General features: G+C 43.8%; 2 protein-coding genes across 2 annotated transcripts; both read right to left on the minus strand.

Moving 5' to 3' along the window:
- Positions 1-1,001: 1,001 nt before the first annotated feature.
- Positions 1,002-6,871, minus strand: nr1d2a (nuclear receptor subfamily 1, group D, member 2a). Its single transcript, XM_037275091.1, has 8 exons — positions 6,562-6,871; positions 4,377-4,622; positions 4,213-4,301; positions 3,956-4,100; positions 2,793-3,418; positions 2,182-2,367; positions 1,893-2,103; positions 1,002-1,811 (listed from the first exon to the last, which is right to left on the minus strand). The coding sequence occupies exons 1-8, from the start codon at positions 6,590-6,592 to the stop codon at positions 1,612-1,614; spliced, it is 1,734 nt and encodes a 577-aa protein (XP_037130986.1). The 5' UTR covers positions 6,593-6,871; the 3' UTR covers positions 1,002-1,611.
- Positions 6,872-8,414: 1,543 nt separating this feature from the next.
- On the minus strand, positions 8,415-12,179 carry LOC119136523 (ubiquitin-conjugating enzyme E2 E1). Its single transcript, XM_037275126.1, has 6 exons — positions 11,949-12,179; positions 10,309-10,493; positions 10,013-10,063; positions 9,615-9,747; positions 8,822-8,969; positions 8,415-8,698 (listed from the first exon to the last, which is right to left on the minus strand). Exons 1-6 carry the CDS (start codon positions 12,162-12,164, stop codon positions 8,601-8,603), a joined length of 831 nt encoding a protein of 276 aa, XP_037131021.1. The 5' UTR covers positions 12,165-12,179; the 3' UTR covers positions 8,415-8,600.
- Between the last annotated feature and the right edge of the window lie 1,677 nt (positions 12,180-13,856).

The raw sequence follows: 13,856 nt of genomic DNA on the forward strand, positions 1-13,856 counted from the left end.
TATATTCTTGTAATATTGGAAATTTTGATTTTAAAAACATCCTGTAAGATTAACCTTTTTTAAAAATCATGGGCACACCATATTGCTCACCTTGGGATAGCTCATGCAAGCATCATTCCACATGTAGCGTGGAGTAATAATTCCACGATCCATCATTGTTACAAAAACCAAAATAAAAAGGCCAGCAGAGGAAAAACATTTGGCCTTTTTACACAATCAATAACAGGCCTCGTTTATCTTCATCTGCGATGTCTCCTCTTCCTCACGCATTGACTTTAACAGAGAAATATTTGTGCTCGTGAAGGCCCTTAATTCAATCTGCCGCAGCATAATTTAAGTGGCTCATCTTTAAGATAGGAGGAGGACATTTATTTACTTGAGGCAGAATGAAAATGCAAAAAACGCCACCATAAAAAAGTCTCCATCTTGCTTATCTTCACTGGTTCTGGTTATACTCCCAGTTTAAGGTTATTATGCATTAACCCTTTTGTGTGTGCGTGTGTGCACGGGCGTGCGCGTGCCAGGTCATCCAGAGGACAAGTGGGTGAAACATTCCATCTCCTCTTCCTTTGCAGAAAAATTCCAAGCCTCTTAAAGAATAAAGCCGCATCCCCAACATTCCTCCGAAACGGCATCTTGACTTTTAGTGCATGTTTTCCCTCTGTTGTAAAAATTAATTACAATATTATTGTTGTTATTAAATGAATATTTTCTATCTATTGATTTTACAAAGACATTGCAGGTGAGCTACAAATCAAGATGAGTGGAAATTAGATTGTCTTGCTGGAAAGATTTTGCCATCTTAAAGGTTAATTATGTTAATTATACACAGATGGATTTTGTGAATGAGTACCAAAGGCACACCAAAAGGAGTTTACTCCATGTATATTTATAGTTCTGAGAATTAAAATCTGCAGGGTCCTCACTTGTGCTAGAAATAAAGACAGGCTGCTCATTTATTCATATTTATTCATTTATACTATACATATTTGTCTATGTTCAAGATATATTCATATATATATATTTATGTATAGATATTTACAATTGACAGTGTTGCCAAGAAACAAAAGATGGACGACACTGTTTTTTTTCATATTCAGTGCCGTGCAGAAAGCACATTTGATTGGAAAACAAGAAAATCATACAAAGAAAAGTGGAAAGTTCAAAACAAAATTAAAAATGTGATGCTTGGGCCTGGAGCTGGCGCCACTTTACACAGGTAGACTCAGGCCAACTTGTGTGAATGTTCTGGAAATGTTCAGGGGATACGCTGAAGAGGTGGGTGGAGGGCGTAAAAAAAAAAAAAGTACATCAACAAGAACACTAATATTTAACACGCACACGGTCGGCGGAGAGGAGGAAAGTGGCCACAAGCACGTTCAGCCATGCATTAGCATTAGCAGCACATTGGTCACATTAGCTTTTTGTCGCTATCAACATGCATCAAAACGGCTTGCAAAAAGAAACAAACAGAACACAAAATGACCATCGTTTCCATAAAGCCGTTCAAGTTTTCAAGTGCCTCCGAGTCGGTTTGCAACAATCCTCTAAACAAATACAGTACGGATTCTTTTTGAGTCCATTAAGATTGGTCGCCCGTCCCTGCGTCCGTCAAGGGTGCACCTTGAAGGAGAGCAGCTCCTCCGAGTGCATGTTGTTGAGGGATCGCAGCTCGGGCAGCTTGAGCAGCAGTTTGGTGAAGGTGGTGGCTGCCTCCTCGCCGTGGTTCTGCATCAGGAGCTGGCGCAGGGCCCGGATCAGCTTGTCCTGCAGGGCCTCGACCGCTGTCAGGTCCTGTAGACCCGACCGGTCTGCACAGAAGGGAGAAAAAGAAACATTTAATCACCTGATTGCCAACATCACTTTTTAAGGACCAAAATTTTAATATTTACCGGCAGAGACGAGGACGACGGCGGTGAAAAGGCTCATCTCGTCGCGGTCCAGCCCGAGCGCGGTGAGCTTCTCGCTGAAGTCGCACATGGACGCCAGCAGTTCTCCGGCGCCCAGCGCTCGTAGTGTGTCCAGGCTGTAGTGCTTGCCGCTCAGGAAGGTCACCGTGCGCTCGGCCATGTTGAAGAGCGACGCGAAGCGCACCATCAACACCTGAGGTCGCAAACGCAAAGAGTGACTCGGGGTGCCGAGCAGACGTTTTTCATGACGGGTGTCGCAGAGCGGGCGTACCTCGAATGTCCCGGCCTTGAGCAGCCCCACTTGGTCGTGCTCGGGGAGTTCCTTGAAACCCGGGATCCTCTTGGCGAACTCCACCACCTCACGCACGGCCGGTGTGAAGCTCATGGAGAATTCCTCCCAGATCTCCTGGCTGGGCTTGCTGGGGTCAACGTACGGGGACGTGTTCATGGGACACACCTGACATGGAGGAACATTGACATTAAACAATCACGCCATGCAATCTGTGGAAAATAAATACACAATGTGAGACTTGAAGGTGCAATGGGTAGAATGAGCAGAGGAATGTGGATGGAGTCAAATTTTTAATATGAAAATTTGGTCATAAATGTGCTGAATGAGGGTGTTAGTATGTGAATTATTTTTTGATGGAAAGTGGAATTGTAGGAAAAGTACTGCTTTTGTGAATGGAGAAAATACACAAGATCCCATGAATGAGGTGAATATTATGACCATGAAAATGTGGACATGGAAATAAAATCACCTGATTTGTGCAAATGTGCGTACATAATTTTAATGAATAATGCACATAATAATAACAAAACAGTATTAATGGACCTACTGCTGAAAGAATGAAAAGACTCTTCTCAAGATGGTGGACTCACCAAGTGAGCTCTCCCATTGGGATAAGCCCGCTGCTGTTGTGGCTGCTGCGGCTGGTGCTGCTTTATGTCCATGGGACAGACGGGGGCGCCACTGAGCTGCTGCTGCTGCTGCTGCAGCACATGCTGATTAAAGTGCGCATACATGTGCGGAACGTCCCGGTATCCCGGCATGGCCGCATCATTGTTGTTCCAGCAGTTCCAGCTCTGCTGCGCCGTGTCCACACGGACGTCGGCGCTGTTTTCCGTCGCTGACTGCGACGTCGTCATCTCCGTTTGCCTCACAACGGCGACGTCGTCCTCGCCGCTGTCTGAGCCGCAGGATGAGGACGAGCTGGAGTTGGTGTCCATGGAGACCACCGACTCGGCGTCCTGCAGGGGGCACTGCGGAGACGAGGGGTTGGAGCAGGACGGCGACTCCGAGGAGGAAGACAACGATGACGACGAGGAAGAGGAGGACGAGGATGATGATGGCGAGGGGCTGGTGTCATTGGGCAGTGACGAGCTTTGATGGCCGTGCAGCATACTGTGCAACTGGCTGTTGTTGCTCATCATGTTGTTCATGGCATTCTGCATCTCCAGAAGCATTCGCTGCTTCTCGCGCTTGGGGATGCGGCCGAATCGCACAGCTGAGGATGCACAGAGATGATGTCATCATTACACCCCAGCAAAAACTACATTCCAGAATGTCACAAACTCATTTGCTTGTCAATCAATTATTATCTGCACAATTGTCCTTGCCAATAAAATTGGTTTCGCCATTTTGTAGAATAAAACAAAAATGTTTATTTTATCCAGTGCTTACCTCGAACAAAGCCTGTCTCAAACTATTCTTTTTAAAGCTACTTTGACAATATTTTTCCAAATGACTATTTCTTACATAAAATAGAAAATGGATTTATGTTATTTTTGGTCTATTTTAATTATGTATCTTTAAAAAAAACATTTAATTAATTGTGTAGAAATATACAATAAATGTAGTTTCAATGGTTTTATCTGGGTAACATTTTATCATATTTGTCTTTAGCGCCATCTACTGGCCAAGCCACATTACTACAGTATTCCCCAGCCCTCCAACTAATATTCTTTGGGGAACTGCCATTCATCCTCACCTACTGACTTTTTTTTGTGTGTGTGTGAAAGGGAATAGCGCTGCATCTACTGACCATCTCTGGACATGCCAACGGCCAAGCACTTCTTGAAGCGACACTGCTGGCATCGGTTCCGGTTGATCCTCATGATGGTGCAGTTCTCCATCTTGAGACACTTCTTGTACTGAATGTTCTGCTGGATGCTCCTGCGGAAGAAGCCCTGCGCAAGCACACCACCATAAAAACTCACTTTTAGCATCAACATTTTCATGGCATCATTTCTTGAATTAAAATCAATTTAAATCAGATTTGTATTTATTTGCTGATCTCACCTTGCAGCCTTCGCACGCGTGGACGCCGTAATGGAAGCCCGAGGCGACGTCGCCGCAAACTTTACACAGCAGCACCATGCCGTTGATTTCTAGAAAAAAAGCAAGACATTACTCTAAAGCCACGTGACATTATTAATGATTCCATTCCACACGACTTTACGTACTGGTAATGCTGCTCTTGGTCGAGGTCGACGAGCGTCCCGCCTTCTCCACGCCGTTTCCTCCTCTGCTTCCGCTCTTGGTAGGTGGCGCTATATCCACCACCATGCCCACCGCCCTGCTGGGGAGTGAGGAGCGAGGAGGCGTGGGCGATGTGCACAGGAAGCCGCTGCCCACGTTGCCAGGACTGGTGCTCATGCAGGACTCGGGGCTGGAAGCGGCGCCCGACGAGATGTAGGCGATGACTCCGCCTGAGGAGAGAACATGGAAAGGTGTTACCCATTGGATCATATGGTTGGTGGGTGTTGGTGATTGGGTATTTGCAATTTGTTGTGAGGTGGCTTTTGGATTTGGTAATGCATTGTGACATATTTTTATGACTTTATTTATTATGACAGAATGACCATTTTTAGTTTAGTTCTGAATTTGAAAATAGAATGATTAAATTATTTTTTATGGGTGGGACTAGCGCAAAATTTTGCATTCACATTTTATGACTTTTTCTAGCATTGTTAAAAAGTTACTTTTTGTTTCTGTTCTTGCCCGTGCCTTTAAATTTTAAAGCTTTTGATGACTGAGGTTGAGTCTTGCAGTGTGTGTGTGTGTGTGTGTGTGCGCGCATGTGTGACCTGCTTTCTCACCTCCAGTCTGCCGGTTGGATAACAAGTGTTACATAAGAGGCCATGTGCATGTATACATGTGATGTCAGATTGCATGGGATGTGACTGTATGTTCAGACCAGGTCACTGAAGCAGTGGAGCAAGACAATTGCCACATGCCCACAACAAGTTTGGCAACAATAACACCCAAAAAGTTTTTCCCATACATGATTCAGAGGATGTGAATTTTTACCCGTTTCCATGACAGGGCTTCAAGGATTTTCCCCCCTATTGCATTCAGAGTTACAACACGAATCTAAGAATTTTAATAACCTTTTGTGGCATGATTAATAGAATTATTAGGGGGGTTGAGTCATGACATGATTCAAGGAAGTTTATTTAACAACAAAGTACTGTGTTCTTTTTCTGGATATTCGTTTAGAATTCATTGAATGAATGAATGAATGAATGAATGAATGAATGAATGAATGAATGAAAGATTATTAAAAGGCAAGCCTTTTCAGAATGTTCATTCCACGCTGTTAAATGGCAGACGCTTGTACACAAAGAGAATGTTATGAGATTCATATCATGTGCGAATGAGCGTTTTCTTCCATTCTTGTTGGCATCCACGTAAGTGATTACCTAACGTGCACCGTGACTGCTGTGTTTCTGGCCCCACGCACACGTGTCGCGCGCCCGGCAGCGAGTGGCCGCCAAGCAGTAGAGAATGTGGGTCATCTCGACTCACGTGTACCTCACACTGCTGTCCACTGTTAGATTATGCAATGTACCGCGTCACCGACTCGTAGGCAGCCAATGAGAGCGCTGGATGGCTGAGACAAGTCTATACTACGTCACGCCCATCGAGCAACCAATCAGAGATGGGTTGGAGAAAAGCGTGTACACAGAGGCACATGGCTAGGCTGCTGTGTCCATGTGAGCCCGGCCGAGGAAGTGGAACACGGTGTGTCAAGTGGAAAGTGAATGAAGCAACAGACCCCTAACCCACATTTAGACAACAAAACGCGGATCCACTCGACATTTAGGACCACACAGCCCCTGACGGAACATATATGAAGTATTTTAGAGCTCTCTTTTAAACGTCACGTCTTTAAATAGCCTTTTATAGGTCGAGGGAGGTGGATTGTTGTGTCAACTGTGAGTGAACGAATCGAGGGTCCACCGGTACTCCTAACCCATATTTAAACACCAAAATGCAGATGTAGGCAACTTTTAACCCCTGCTGGAAAACACAGTAAACGAATCTACATCCGTTTTTAACGCCAAGGCTTTAGAAACTGCTTTTTTAGTGCGAGGAAGTGGGACCGGTTGTTGGGTTTGTCCTAACACTGATTGTAGCACTCATAAAGTCGACTTAGACTTTTATTACCGTAGAATGCATCCAGGAATATAATTGAAACATTTTACGCTTTTTTTTTTTTTTTAACGCCACGGATTTAAACACTGTGCTGACAGTCGCAATCATCCTCGCGTAAAACAACAAAACACGCTTAAGGTGGTGAAAGTGTCACTTAATAATGCAAATGGCAAATAATTTAGTCGTATAGACAAGTTGTCGACTACTTACCAGGTTTGGCTGGTCCGACGTCCTCGGGCATGGCGACAGCGAGGAAAAGAGCGAAAAATCAACAAAATAATAACAAGTTGAGGCGAAAATGGTGGCCGAAGCGGGAGTAAGAAATGACTGGGAAACGAGTTTGTTTCAGCGGGTCATGTATGTTCCCCAGGTCCGCTCCGGTGACTCACGGCTTGTGTATGAGAGGTAGGGAGAGGAGAGCTGGAGGGAGGATTGGAATAAAATGAGAGCAAGAGGAGGGACATAGACAGGAACTCCCCCCTGCTCTTCGCTTGTTGTGCGTCAAGTACTGAATGTTCTACCTCGGCAGTCCGCCGCTCATGGGCTGACACGCTCTGCCCATGTGACCGAGCTCCTGCCTCTCACCCCCAGGCCACGCCTCTCCGACCGACCCCGCTGCAGCCACTTTAACCCAGTGACACACTTTCAGGGCACCGGGAATGGGCGGAGCTTGGTCGACGTGAGTGACGTAACAGACGTAATCGAGGCGGCGGTCACGTTGCAGCCACAAAGTGCTGCGTGAGACTGCCGAGTGTCCACGCATGCGCATATGTACCCGCTCGTGTCAACAGCAGCAGTCGCCTCACCCAACCTCTTTTTTTTGTTTTGTTCCCAATGCTCCTATTTATACTTGTCTAAACATGAAGTGACACAAAAAACAATTTTGATTAGAAACAGGATCCCCTTTTGTTCATAGTGCAGCACATGTAGAAAAGTTTCAATCTTATTCTTCTGTCCGAAATACTTTTTTATACTCACATACAGTGGATACAGTGTGATCAACATTCTTCATTCATTCTGATGGATTATGCAAAATTACAAAATTTTGCCTCGCAACAAATGACCGAGGGTTCAATTTGTATCAGCTTTCTAATTTTTTCTTTCTGTACAACGAATCATTTGTTTACATTCAACATTCATCTCTGGAATTGAAAACAAGCGTGTGAGTCAGTAAGAAAACACACCCAAATGTTCCAGGTCTGATGTGTCCTTATTTAATGTTTTGCACATAAAAAAAAAAAACTGCGGGTGCACCCACTCACATTCACACAGAACTATATTTAAAACCAACAGTGGCAGCCAAGAACAGTGAGGCTTTTTTTTCCCCCCACGGAGGTTTCCATGCAGGCGCAGGGAACACTGCGTACGCACAACAGCTGAGAAACATGCAGCGTTTGCACGTGACACCAACGCTGGGACATACACGTGCAAAAAAAAAAACAAAAAAACATGTGTTCCTTGAGTTCCAAGATCCATTTTCGAAACCATGACCTAATTTTTGGGTAGCTTTGAGAGTACCAGTATGATATATATACTCCCTAAAGGAAAACTTTGCTTAAAATATCTTTGTTATCAAAGCTGCGGTGCCATGAGAGGATTTTATAAATGATTTTTTGTGCTAACTCCAAAAACAAAATGCAAACCAAATATGCTCAGATCCAAATTCCCAAACTGAAATATGGGCCACAGGACTTTGATTTTACGTTCGACCTGCAATGTTGGCAGTTAGCTTGTTTGCTGCCAAAAACAACTAGTCAAACAAAAAATACTCTGAACACGATTCCTGGTGTGACATTGCATAATAACTCAAGGAAAAAGGGAATGCAACTTTATTGTGGTTAAACATTGTTCCGGGTCTATTCACACGCGTGTATTGTTGCGTGTAGACATGAATTAAAACTAAGGTGCTCGAGGCAGAAAGTGTGAGGACAATTGCCATATCTTCCTCTTCAAGTTACACCTACTCGGATTCTCACTAATAATGCGTGAACGATTCAATGCCCAAGGATAGTTCAGCTGCATTTAACTTGAGTGAAAAAAAACCCCACTCCACTTCCTTTCTGTTGTGTTCTTTTATTTCCATATTTGCGCAGATAACTTAATCAGGAAGCAAAAAATATACCAGACAATAAAGTACTAAAAATCTGAGATAAAAACCACCCCCCCACCCCAACACAGACCACCAAGAGCCCCCCCCACAACTCCTTCCACCTCCTCCTCTCCTCAGCCCACTGTCGCCCCCTGCAGGTTTATGTGGCGTATCGCTTGGTCCACTGTTTGGCTGTTCGGTCATGTTCGGCTCTGTTAGTCGTGTACTGGGTGGCGATGCTTCCCACCAGAGGGTCGGCTGCAGGGAAAGTTGACTTCATTAGACTGTTTTGCTTTGCTTACCAAATCTCATGTCATGAAACTGACTAGTTTTAACTGGGTCGCATCCTAATATTAATATTAAACGCTCGGCGTGTGTTACCTGGGTTGCAGTCTGTGAGCAGGGAGCAGATGGACAGCAGCACCTTGGAGATGGTGAGGGCGGGGCTCCAATTGTCCTTCAAGATGTCCAGACAGATCACGCCCTGACTGTTGATGTTGCAGTGGTAGATCCGAGTGCGGAACGTCACCTATAGAAACAAACATACATGCGCAAAAACAAATACAAGGTGAAAAAAATGTACTTTTAATAGCCTTGTAAAATTGTTAACCCAATCCCATAATTGTCATAGCCATTTATAATTTACCTTAACAATATCAATAAAAAACTGATATGTCATCTTTATATTTACATCCGTGTAGATTCTCAGTCATGCAGATCATGGTGGAAAAAAAAAAATCATATTAAAAACAAAGAAATAAACTAGTATGATAGTCAGTGCTGCTGTTTATGTTGATTTTGAGCAGCCCATTCACCACGCTGCACTTTTACACGGTACTTGGACGCCCCCTGGTGGTCACTTTTATAAGAGCGAAAACTATCAGCACATCAGCCAACAAAAATGTCAGAGATTTTTACTTTGATTCTCGTTGGGATCCTTAAATAAGGCTCTTAATCAGTCACACAGCCGGATGTTCTTGGCTTGTTTCAATACGAAAGCATGTCACTCACCAATATTGCATGTGGTCAACATCTTGCTATATAAATATGCAATGTGTAATTATTTTGTTGTTGTAAGTGCCAGTCTTTCAGTAAATCTCATCTGGGAGTGACAAACATCTTGAAGCAAGTACGCTTTGCCTCGTGAAACAAGCCTTCACTTCAGATAACGTACCTTGGGCGGTTTGAAGGGGTAGTCGGGCGTAAAGGCGATGTCCAGGAAGAAGACGCCACCCTCGTACACTGAGCCTGGTGGTCCCAAGATGGTGGACCTCCACTCATAGATGTTGTCTCCTTTGGGGCCGGCACTGTGCGTACACACGCCAAAAAACAAACAAAAAAAAACCCACAAGTGAGAGCGTGACATGAAACCACATCCTGACATCACTCAAGTGAAAACATCAACCAAGAAGGCAGCTGTTGCAGCAGAAATGTTGCAGCCATACTTGACTTTTTAATAATGATGTCGGATCCATATTTGAATGGGTACATATAAATATTCAGGACTGCTTGAAGTTTTGTAAAGATCATTTGGCATGCTGGAGACATTAAAGAGATCAAAGTGTGACTGACCTGCAGTTTGGTGGTGGGTCCAGTGTGATGTCAGCCAGCTCTTTCTGAATCCTGAAAAACAAAAAGTTGTTGAGGGTGTGGGAGGTACAACCTGACAGCAAGACTTTAAAAAATAAAAAATCCATGCTAGGGTCACGGTTTTAAGCAGATATATTTGGCAGCTCAAACATGAAGTAGTGTGGAGTGAGATGAAAGCTCTAAGATGAGGTAGCAGCCATCTTGCCCGGACTAGCTTATCTGATTGACTTTAAAAATCAACATATTGACATGAAATAATTGCAAAGATGGGGTGGGACCTCTTGGCGCTGGTGGAAAGCAGCTTGGAGGTCTTGCTCATGCTGGCTTTGCTCTCGCGCTTCTTCTTGCAAGACGTGTCCTTCTGTCTACTCTGGCTGGACGACGGCGGGGACGACGAAGAGCTGGTGCTGGCACGAGAATCCTCATCCGACATTCCGGTTTGGATTGGAGAAGAACCCGGACCCTGGCAACACAACCAAAAAGCACACACTTTTTTTTTCACGATAATCTCTTGGGTCATAATTTCTGTCCGAGTTGCATTTTTTTGTTCAGAATGCTTAATAAATTGAAAAGAAAATATCTGACTTGCTTCATACGAACAGTCAGAAACTGATTTGACTTTTTGGAGGCATAATGACGGATGAAATAGAAATGTCATTTGTTGTTGTGGAATTAGGAATGCTCACCAGATTGAAAAGAAAATCTGCATAATGATTGGATGAACAGCCCTCAATTGATTTCTTTAGTTGACATTCCCTTGGTCATAATTACTGAGGGAATTCCATTCCTTTGATTGTAGCGTTGGGAGTGCTCACCACATTGGAAAGTGTCACACTTGCTTAGAAGAACAGTTCTCCACGGATTTCTTTGCTCATAATATCGGGTAATTGCAATTTGAGCTTTATGTATCTTTCCAGAACAAAGATCACAGATCGATCCTTAATTGATTTTGGGGTTCTAATTTTAAAGCGAATTTCAAATTCAGTGTTTGTTGACAGCAACAACTTCTCGCTTCGATTGATTTCTTGGGTCATAATTTCTGTCATTTCTGTTGTTGTTTTTAACATGCACGCGACATAATGGTGATAGAGAAAAGAGAAACAAGTAAAAAAAAAACACTAATGTAGTCGATCTTCATGGAACAGCAAAGTGAATGTTGTCTGTTTTTTTTTTTTTTTTAGGGTGCTGTGTTACCATGCGGCTCTTTAAACCAAATGACATCACTCATACCTCTAGCTCGATCAGGAACTAATCGAATGAGTGGCCTTGTTATTCTCGGTCGTTTATTAAATTGCAAATGTTATCGACTGTTTGTGATAGTTTAATCGATGATTGACTTTTCAACGTTAGCATCTCCGTTAGCCTACGAGCTAACAGTGCTTCCATGTCATCTCGCTCAATTTCATTTGTGTTTAGACGCCGCTAGTTGTTATTAAATTGAAACCCAACGGTGTCATGTGTAGGATAAATGTCAGAATGAAGCAAACACAATTTGGGCTAAAAACAACTGATGGGCAACGGCTATTCATCAGGCCCAACGAAGGCCATGACTACTTCCTGGAACGGCGTGGCTGCGACGGACCTTTAAACTGGGACCTAACGTGCGTGTTTAACGCGTTTAATGTCTTCAAAAGAACGAGTGGTGGCGTTTAAAAGCAAAAACCTTTCGAGGCAAACTAAATTACACTGTACAGCAATATGGGCAACGAGTGCGTGCCAGAACATAGCCGTAGCCGCTTTTCCGCTACCGTCTATTATGTTTTGTCTCGGCTTTTTTCTAACACTGCTCGGCGGCGGTCATAACAATCGGTCAATAACAATGGAGTCGTAGTAGTCCAAAAAGCTTTGAAAGCCACAAGGCAAATGTTGTGTTAGCTGCTTCGCCATGCCCGCCTCGATCACCCGGATCTGCACTCACCCAGTCTTTTGTGTCTGGACCTCCGCCGGCTCGCTGGCTGCTGCCTCGTCGCCCTCTGCGGAACGGAAGTAGCTCTCCTCGGCCGCAGTGGGCTGGACTGCGCCGGTGCCTGGTGGTGGAGGTGAGGTGGCGATGGGGAAACGCCGCAACCGCAACGTCAACGTCCTTCTCGACGCCTTCACATACGCGCGCGTGCACAGACACGGAGACGCGCATGCACAAAAAACAAAGTGGAGTCACGAGGAATTCCTTTGGTGAATAGTTGCAGCATCCGATTGCTTTTCAATGAAACAGCAAATGTGTTTTTTTTAATAAACACCAAGATCAAGAAATGCTGGATTGACAATGACGTCATGGCGTCAAAACACTTGCTGTGATTTTTCTCGTCAATTTGGTAACAACTATAAATGGAATTGCGGTTAGGTTCACCATTTTTTTTCAACCTGGCATATTTTCCCTCTCCAAAAATAGAAATTTTTTCCTTTTATATAGAACATCTCCTTTTTATTGAATGTTCACAGTTGCTCCATTTTATTTATCAACTATGCAATTTCAACTTCATTCAAATGATTTGCAGGTGTACCATATGTAGCAGGAAAACATGAATACAACATAAATAAAGTGGCTTTGGTTACTGTTCGTGTGTTGCAATGAAATGTTTGAGTAGTTAAATGGAGCATGACAACATTGCAAACTGGACTGAGTTGTTGACTCAACGTGCACACACACGCAAACACACGTTGAATTTAACGGGAGAATTTTGTTTCGGATGAGAAGTTATATGCTCTTTGATGACCTCTGGTGGCCGTCAATGACACTGACTTGCATTGCAAGAACAAAAGGCCCTGCCGTTTCTTTTAGCACCAGAATTTTGGCGGTCTACTCATCTTGTTGATTTGCCCCAGATTATACAAAAACAAACCCGCTGCCCACGATAAAGCCGAGAGCATTGTCATTTTGACTCTCTTCCTAAACACAAACGACAAGAAACAAGTCTTACCTGCCAAAAGATGACACGATCGCTTTTCCTGCACTTAAGAGATATATTGAAACAAGAGAAAATGAGAGGGGGAAAAAAAAGGAAAAGCAAAAAGAGCGAGAGCACAGTTGTTATTTTCTCACAAGCCAACCACAGTGTGTTTTTTATTGGGTGTTTTCAGTAATACAAGTGCACAACAGCAGCGGCGCGGGTAGCCAGTCCAATATACAAGTCCTGCCCTCTTTTCACAGGCAGACCTCCACACACACACACGCACACACACGCACACACACACACACACGCACACACACACACACACGCGCGCACACACACACACACACACATTTTTTTCCATCATGTGGTCTGCCTGCAAAAAAAGCCTTTGAAAAAATACATACAGTACAAAGAAAAAGCGGAAAAAGGTAAAAAGCATGTAAGCTCCTGTTCCATGCATGTTGAGACAAATACAACAAACAACAAAATAAAGAGGAGAAAGTAAAAAGCGCACATAGTCTTCCAGATGCCAAATTGAAAATGAGAATGACATATTTGTGTGTGTGTGTGTGTGTGTGTTGGAGGGCAATGAGTGTGATGCCTATAATCAGGGGTGCACATCCTTTTGGTTTGATCCTCAATTGGGCTTCAATTGGTGCCCATATTTTTCTACCCACCCACTGACTTCACTGAATGAACGTAAAACTTGGCACGTGCGAAATGTGCGGTGGCCGCAGAATTGATCACTGTGTTTAAATATGAATCCATTTCAAGTTTGACGTCCGTTCGTACCGCTGCCATTGTGAAGCTAGGTTTTGCTAACACTGGTTGGTTAAGATAGCTAGCTGCCGCGGGCGACCTCGTTAATTCATACAGTTGAACCACGTCATTTTTGTAGTCAGTGTGATTGCTATAGCCGTATTTCTTTCTTTTTT

Source organism: Syngnathus acus, chromosome 16 (genome assembly GCF_901709675.1).
Source record: "Syngnathus acus chromosome 16, fSynAcu1.2, whole genome shotgun sequence".
In the NCBI taxonomy this organism is placed as follows: domain Eukaryota; kingdom Metazoa; phylum Chordata; class Actinopteri; order Syngnathiformes; family Syngnathidae; genus Syngnathus; species Syngnathus acus.

What these genes read in the sequence shown, in the direction of transcription:
- LOC119136523 (XM_037275126.1), bottom strand. Translation starts at nt 12,164, where the DNA reads ATGCGCGTCTCCGTGTCTGTGCACGCGCGCGTATGTGAAGGCGTCGAG. An exon ending in GTCCAGACACAAAAGACTGG is followed by an intron (nt 10,494 to 11,948) that starts GTGAGTGCAGAT and finishes TTGTGTTGCCAG; the next exon opens with GGTCCGGGTTCTTCTCCAAT. An exon ending in GACCCACCACCAAACTGCAG is followed by an intron (nt 9,748 to 10,012) that starts GTCAGTCACACT and finishes GTGTACGCACAG; the next exon opens with TGCCGGCCCCAAAGGAGACA.
- nr1d2a (XM_037275091.1), bottom strand. Translation starts at nt 6,592, where the DNA reads ATGCCCGAGGACGTCGGACCAGCCAAACCTG. An exon ending in CGTCGGACCAGCCAAACCTG is followed by an intron (nt 4,623 to 6,561) that starts GTAAGTAGTCGA and finishes TTCTCTCCTCAG; the next exon opens with GCGGAGTCATCGCCTACATC. An exon ending in CCAATGGGAGAGCTCACTTG is followed by an intron (nt 2,368 to 2,792) that starts GTGAGTCCACCA and finishes CCTCCATGTCAG; the next exon opens with GTGTGTCCCATGAACACGTC.